The 8,400-nt window shown below is 33.6% G+C and overlaps 1 protein-coding gene across 1 annotated transcript; it reads right to left on the reverse strand.

Annotated features, from left to right (window-relative positions):
* Positions 1-592: 592 nt before the first annotated feature.
* On the reverse strand, positions 593-6,299 carry LOC118728641 (NKG2-A/NKG2-B type II integral membrane protein-like). Its single transcript, XM_045587427.1, has 5 exons — positions 6,101-6,299; positions 5,642-5,741; positions 4,198-4,450; positions 1,916-2,016; positions 593-1,604 (listed from the first exon to the last, which is right to left on the reverse strand). Exons 1-5 carry the CDS (start codon positions 6,285-6,287, stop codon positions 1,487-1,489), a joined length of 759 nt encoding a protein of 252 aa, XP_045443383.1. The 5' UTR covers positions 6,288-6,299; the 3' UTR covers positions 593-1,486.
* Positions 6,300-8,400: the final 2,101 nt, after the last annotated feature.

An 8,400-nucleotide genomic window follows, 5' to 3' on the forward strand; every position in this document is an offset into this window, starting at 1 on the left:
CTAACTTTAAAACAAACCTCATACTTAAGGATGAAATATTTAAATATGGTCCCCCAAAATAGAGGATACAGCCAAAACTGGTTTGGCTCAGTGGACTGAAAGGTCCCATGTTTGATTCCGGTCAAAGGCATGTACCTTAGTGGAGGGTGTGCAAGAGGCAGCTGATTGATATTTCTCTCTCATCAATGTTTCTAACTTTCTTTCTCCCTCTCTCTTTCTCTCTGTAAAAAGTCAACAAAATATATTTTTTTAAAAGAAATATTTAAAAAATAGAGGATAGATACAGCACTTTTATTCTTTTTATTTTTTTAATATATTTTATTGATTTTTTTTTGCGCCCCTCCTTCCCTCCCACACATCCCCTCCCTCCCCAGAGTTTTGTGTCCATTGGTTGTACTTATATGCATGTATAAAAGTCCTTCGGTTGATCTATTATCTCTCCCAGATCTTCCTCCCCTCCCCGCTGTAATTTGACAGTCTACTTGTTGATATACTGTCTCTATATCTATCTTTTGGTTCATCAGTTTAAAATGTTCTTTAGCACTTTTACTATCCTTACTATTCAACATTGGAAATAAAACTGTAACCTATGAAAATAAGTCAAGAAAAGAAAATAATTACACCAGGAATGAAGAAATAAAATAACTCTTCATATATACTATGTGGAAGAACGTATATTTGAAATGATAGGATTAATAGAAAAATCAATAGCAAACCTCAACTGCATTTATGTTTAAAACAGCAAAAATTACTAAAGAAATTTTTAAATAAGTATACCATTTACAAAATCATAACTATAGAAGAATCATATTTCTTTGACTTCAACATAGAAAATTTTTAAACATAGTAGAGAAATTAAAGAAAGCCTAATAAAGCATGATATTGATTCAAAGAATCAATATTATAAAATGAGATCTTCATAAATTATTTAAAGTTTAAATGCAGTCTCTAACATAACCTTAAGTTGTTGTTTTTTAACAGCTGCACTGAGGTTTAATTTACAAAGCAAAAGAAAAAAAATCATCCATGTAGAGTATATATGTTAGTGATTTTTAGTATATTCAACCGAGTTTGCAACTATCACTACTAACAAAATTTAGAAAGTGCCCGGCCCCCAAAAGTAACAGTGTACCAATTAGCATCGTTTGTTATTCCTATCTCCCTTCAACCTTTGGCAACCACTAACCTACTTTCTGCCTCTGTGGGTTAGCCTTTCCTTGATAACACATATAACATGACTCACACAGCATAAGATCTTTTAGAAATGTTGAATGCCACAAATATAACATTGACCAAAACACATCAGACACTAAAATCAATGAATATATGCACTTTCGGATGTGTATGTTATTGTCCAAAAATTGGTATAGAAAATTATTTCATTATTAGAACAAGTGATATAATTCATTTGAAGATATATGCAATCATAATGTTATTTCCATTTTATGAAAATAAAGTTACCTGAGAGAATCCAAACTCAGGCGTTTTAACTCTGAAGCTTATGCTTACAGCTAAATAGTTTTGAAGCTCCACAACTCCATGATGTGAGGCCATATGGATTTAGCAGAGCACAGCCACCTTTACCAAATGATAAGTCTTCTATTCTGTAACGGAGAAAAATGCATTTTTTTTGTTGTTATTGTGTGGGGCCAATCTATGAAGCAATAAATAGCATTTCCCATGTAACTGCAATCAGAAAATATTTTGAAAATGGGTAATGATATTTTTCATAGAATATTATAATAGTAAGAGTTGGTTATTAGGAAAATTAGTCATTCTTTAAATTTATATCAACATTTCATCAACTTTGACAATCATTCTTCATGTGTATAATTCAACTTAAACAAAACATCAATAATACTCTTCAGAATTTTTCTTTTTTGAATTTTCCTTTTATATAGCATTTAAAACTTACTCTAGTTTGAAAGTTGAACCATTTATCAACATCCAAGGATGATCACTGCTGGTACGAAAAACTCCAATCCATGATGGAGGAAATATGGAACTCAGAAATTCCTACACCAAAATAAAGAATTTTTATTTAAATAATAATCATGAAAGTTTATCTTTTTAAAGCAAGTAGGGTATTCTCTCAAAAAAAAACCCTTCATTTTTAGAACAAAATAAGATTGTTTTATCCTAATCTGACACTAAATAAATATGAAGACTTTTTATTAAAGATATATTAAAAGTACTTTTCATATTTTCAAAAACTTTCAGCAATGTTTATACATTTGATTTAAAATTAACCCAAATATTTATGTTTAAAAGTCTCATTCTTCTTAAGTTAATTAAAAAAATTCTGATTCATGTAATTTAGTAGTTACCCACGTTGACAAAACTAACATAACAGAGCTTTAAATAAGTTTCCAAATATTTAAAGTATTTGATACCTGACTAAGTCAATGTTATTTTCTACTATTCCTCAGATATCAGGATTTTTTTAAAGAAGGAATTGTAATTAAGAAAATAAATGACATGAAAGCAGAAGAAAGGAAAGAAAGAAAGAAAGAAAGAAAGAAAGAAAGAAAGAAAGAAAGAAAGAAAGAAAGAGAAAGAAAGAAAGGAGGAGAGAGAGAGCTAGAGAGAAAGAGAAAGAAGAAAGAAAAAGAAATAAAAGAAAGAAGAACAGAAGAAAAGAGAAAGAAAGAAAGAAAAGAGAAAGAAAAGAAAGAAAAGAAAGAAAGTAAGAGGAAGAGAATAAGAAAGAAGAAAGAAGAAAGGAAGAAAGAAGAGGAAGAGAAGGAAAGGAAGAGAAGAGAAGGACAAGAAAGAAAAGAAGAAAGAAAGAAAAAGGAAAGAAAGAAAGAAAGAAAGAAAAGAAAGAAAGAAAGAAAGAAAAGAAAAGAAGGAAGGAAGGAAGGAAAGAAGAAAGAAAGAAAGAAAGAAAGAAAGAAAGAAAGAAAGAAAGAAAGAAAGAAAGAAAGAACAGAAGGAAGGAAAGAAGGAACTGAGAGAGGGACGGAGAAAGGGAGAGAGGGAAGGAGGGAGGGTGGAAGGGATGGAGGAAGTAAGGAAAGAAAGGAGGGAGGGAGGGAGGCAGGAAGGGAGGAAGGAAGGAAAAGAGAGAGGGGAAAAGATTCTCCGTGTCTCACAACATTCTTTAACCAGATAAACCCAAATTGACCTGTTTCTGTGTTGATGGAATCCAGTGGTCCAGGTGTCAGAGACTCATATCCCTGCTAATTAGAACCATAAATTCTGGAACTAATTAATGAGAGACATGAGTAAAGGAGAGCCCTGAAAGGTGAAATGAGAAAGAGTAAAAGGTTCGATACTCCAGGATTAGGAAACACAGAGTGACAGGGTATCTTATATCCCACCCAACAGCAGGAAGTATTTGCAATACCCAACCTAGAAATAGGACATGGCTCAAGAAAGCCATTCCTCCTCTGTGTTGCAGAGGAATTTTGCCCTGCAACAGCAGGCAAGCCTAGGAGAGTGATCCACCAGGACGCCTGCTGAAAGGCAACCAGAGAAACCAGGACAGGCCAGGCAGAGGAGGGACCAGCGAAAAGGAGCCGATGACTAAGAGTAACGGACCCAACAAGGCTCTTTATTCTGGAGGCCACGAGACTCACGTCCCCAGTGAACGACAACAGAGAGAATGGATTTTAAAATGTCACAGTCACGTAACTCAGCAGTGAAAATGAACAAACTGCAGATAAATGCAAGAGAGATGAAATGCAACAACATCATATGGGAATCAGAAGAAACAGGAAGAAAATATGTTACTGTACGATTTCATTTCTATGAGTTTCAAAAACAACCAAAGAGACTCTATAATATTAAAGGTCAGCACAGTGGGTAAGTGATAGGGCAGGAGAGATGATGAGAGAATACACAGGAGCAGGGCTGCTAAGGAGCGCAAACTCTGTTTTGTGATCTGATTTGCAATTATATGGTTCCATTGCCCTTGCAATCCATGTGTTCAATTATTTGTTTAGTATCCTTGATAGAAGGTAAAATTAAATGGCAAAGTTCGTTTTAGAAATCAAGCACTTATAGAAGCACAGTTTTCTATAAAAAGCAAGACTGGAGATTACTAGTATAAAAATGAAAAATAGTATGAAGTCAAAGTGGAATTTTATGTAGACTTTAAATAACTACAACTATGTACAAAAATGTGAATTCTACCAATATACTATTGACTGAAATAAGCCCTAAGTAAAGTATATGAAATGTTTAACATCTTACCTTTTCTTCTTCATTATCTATGTAAAGCAGAGTAGAGTTCTTAGAAGCACAGGCCTGCAAACTCTCATGCCATGTTTTATTTTCAGTGCTAATGTAATAGCAATTGTTGGAATATCTAAACCACTCCAGTGAACAGTGATCACAATGATGTGCTAAAGAAAGATTATAAATTACTATCCAATAGCAATTTGAAGTTTTAAAAATAAAAATTAACTTACTTACATAGATATAAATACATAGGTACATAATATATCTATGCACATATAAAACAAAACACTCTCATACACTCACTCACAGAAAATGGTCAGCCAGATATTCCCTAATTTATGTGCCCATATAATGCAAACACAGAAACAAAAATATCCACTCTATACATGTCCTAAAGGTCGATGAATGAAACTACTTTTTAAGAATGGTGAAATTACTTGTCTTTTATTATATTATAGCAGTAGGAAATTTAAGCCAAACAGCAACAATGGGTGTGGGAATTTAAAATTAAAGTTTCTTCATAATGTTGCAAAAGAAGGACCACTCTCTTATAATAATTATTTATGAACATTTATTGCTCATTTTATAATTTATGTTCTCCCAAAAGAGTCTATTATCATTGTTGTCTCGCCTAACATAGAGACAAAATATAAACTTTGCTAATATCAGAACTTTGAAAATCATTATGTACCTTTCTGGATCCTTGTTATTTGCAAATCATTGTTCTTCTCCGGTATTATTACAATAGCTAAAAGAAAAAAAATTAAAATAATTATTAAAATATCAATTAATCTAAATAAAGCATAACAATTTTTGTTTCTAAGTTTGAAGTTAGTTGTTGTGTTGTTTAGGAGGAGAATTATCTGTAATAAAATTGATTTTACCAAGAAAAATTAATACAGTAATAAAGAGTTAGAGGAAAATATTTTAAAAGCCTCAAGAACCAAACTTCACCATCTCTTACAGTATGGTTCAACCAATCTCAACATGAATTTATATTTCTTTATAAGGTCTTTCATTCTCCTAAAGCATGTCTTTGAGATGAAATCAAAATATATGACTATATGTAAAATACTCTTTACAAACATTATGTTACTTATGCATTTGTTAAATTCAGAATAACCATTCCACATTTATTCTAAATGCATGCTTTAAAATGAAAATTCTAATTCCATAATATTATGAACTGTTTAGAGCACACATGTCAAACACAAGGCCCGCGGGCCAAATCCGTCCCGCCAGGCCTTGCAATGTGGCCCGCACCGCGCTGTCATCACTGCACTCCGCTGCGTTCCATCACAATGACAGTTTATGACTGTTCAGTAAACCATTCGGCCCGCGATTTAGGCTGGATTTTAGATTTTGGCCCCTTCTCTGATTGAGTTCGACACCCCTAGTTTAGAGGCACTGGTGATCATTAAAATGAAAAGTGCTGTATAGTCTTACAAAAATTTACTTACAGGGAATGACAGTGATTGTCACCACAGCGGACATCAGGACAAGGCAGATGACCCCTAGAGTCCCAGCAATGAGCTTCTCTAGAGGTGATGGTGAAACTGCAGGAAGAGAAAAGGAAACATTGAGAAAGGAGAAAGAGAGACCATTTGTTTAGAGAGTTTACATACAGGGTATCAAATACATAAACTTGGGCACCAAGCCCATCCCTACCACTGTAATCTTCCTCTCAGAACATGCCATTGCATTTTCAGGAGATACAATGCTCAATGAATTGTTGGCCAAAGACTACACCTTACAGCCCTCAGCTTTTGTCTGAGAATTCTGTATTCTAACTTTAAGCGCTGGTTCTCACAAATGAAAAAAAATATGCGAGCTAATGCCCTACTTTCCCCCACATCCCTGCACCCCAGCTGCACACACTAGAACAGTTAGACTGTGTGTCTATTGAATGCGTTACCTTTGGAGCTGTCCTTCTTGTCCCTCCCTTGAAGATCCCGGGAAGCATTTCCAAGAGTTAAATCTGCGTAGGTTATTTCCTGCTCAGTTACTGGAGTGCAGCTTTGAGTGCCCTTAGGTTTCCTTTGCTGTCTCTTGGTGGACTTGGCCAAATTCAGTTCTGCATAGGTTACACTTTGGTTATTCATCTCTGCAGGTGGGTGATGAGGTAAGTGTGTGTATGAATAACCGGTGTGCGTGTAATGTAGAGCTCCCTCACAGGAAAACTGGGTGGGGTAGAGGTTGAGTATTGAGCTCATTTCTAGAATCTAAAGTTCTGGTTCTAAATTTCCTAGAAGTTTAAACATGTGTCTCATAGTAAAGCACATTTTAAAATATATTCTCTTCTCACACATCTAGTGGAAATAATGAACAACATAAACTGATGAACAAAAACAGACCCAGAGAAAGAGAAGCAGCAATCAGACTCTCAAACCTCAGGGGGAAAGTAGTGGAGGGTGGAGTAGGGGGAAGAGAACAACCAAAGGACTTGTGTGCATGCATATAAGCCTAACCAGTGGCCATGGACAACAAGGGGGGGGGGGTGTGCATATGTGGGGAGGGGTATGGGATGGGAATGGGGGGGTAAGGACAATTATGTGATACCATAATCAATAAAATTAAATGTATATATATATATTCTCTATCTTTGTCAATATGTTATTTGTTGGAGCAATAAAAACATAATTGGTGAGGAGTACAGACATACATGAATAATAACATCTCATTAATTTAAAGTCACAGAAGTATTTTGACACCATTAGAATGCCTGTCATAGAAATTAAATGTTTTATTAGAAAAAAAGAGACACAATATTTATGAATATTTTGAAATCCCATAGTAAAAACCAAGTGCTCTAAGGGTGGAGCATATACATTAATTTCCTACACTGAATTGCATTTATTTAGTTACTTGCATTTATTTATTGAAGTGGTTACCATAATGTCTTTAATTTGAATGGCTGGTGAGTTCTGAGAGATAAGTAAAAATTTAAAGATATATGTTATATGTTGAAAATGTTACATAACATACTAAACTTACCTATAACCTAAAAAATAATAAAAATATACAAGAAAATATTTTCAAATAATTATTTTTTTAAAATAATTGATTTAATGGGCATGATATAAACCCAAAAGATGATGAAGTATAGGCCCTTGATGGAATAACATTGTTGGTTCAAACTTTCAAAAAGACCCTTTGGTTGTTTATGTCTGTGAAAGTCACTTTAGTTGTGTAAACAATTGCAGTAATCTAGATAATGTAATTTAATAATCCAGTCAATGGGCTCTATAGTCAGAGAGACAGAAATTAATTCCTGTCTTTGAAACTTGCAATGTGTGACCTTTAAAAATTGACCTATTGACATGTAACCTACTTTACTAATCAAAAATAGAATAATATGTAAGATACAATATATTGCATGTAAAATTTAGCACTCCACCTGACACATAAACTCTCAATAAATGTTTATTTCCTTCAGTATTATTTTAGTCACAATTTCCAATGTATATTCATGTTTCATGTTAGTTATACACTGTAAAATACTTAAGTAAGCAGGATTCTCTTTAATTAGTAAGGCTGATCTTTTTTGCACTGTTTGTTCAAATTTTTATAAAGTATTTTGACTGTTTATCAGTAAGTTTAGTTTAGCACTTTTACAGAAGCTACTTCATCCTGATTTTTAGTAAAAATCAAGCTGCTTTTAATCAATCTCAATAAGTGTATAAGAAATTATGTCTGGCCTGCAACATTCAATGAACTCTTTTTTAAAGTATCTATTTAAAAGCTTGGGCAAAATATAAATTAATATATTATTATGCCCCCCAAAAAAAATCCCCTTGTAATTATAACAAAATCCGAAACTAATTATTCCTTCTCATGTTTATAGGTTTCACTTTAAATTATTTTGATTTATAAACCCAATTATGCATGTGTGTATGCACTTTATTAATTTCCTACAGGCACTTATTTGAACACTTTAAGAAATATTTCAGCCGAAACCGATTTGGCTCAGTGGTAGAGCGTCGGTCTGCAGACTGAAGGGTCCCGGGTTCAATTCCAGTCAAGGGCATGTACGTAGGGATGTGCAGGAGGCGGCTGGTCGATGTTTCTCTCTCATCGACGTTTCTGGCTCTCTCTCTCTCTCCCTTCCTCTCTGTAAAAAATCAATAAAATATATTTAAATATAAAAAAGAGAAATATTTCAACATATTTCATATTTTATGGTTGCTTCTTACCCTGAATTATTCAAATAAAAAC

This window comes from Pipistrellus kuhlii, unplaced genomic scaffold (assembly GCF_014108245.1).
Source record: "Pipistrellus kuhlii isolate mPipKuh1 unplaced genomic scaffold, mPipKuh1.p scaffold_m20_p_3, whole genome shotgun sequence".
NCBI classification, from domain to species: Eukaryota; Metazoa; Chordata; class Mammalia; order Chiroptera; family Vespertilionidae; genus Pipistrellus; species Pipistrellus kuhlii.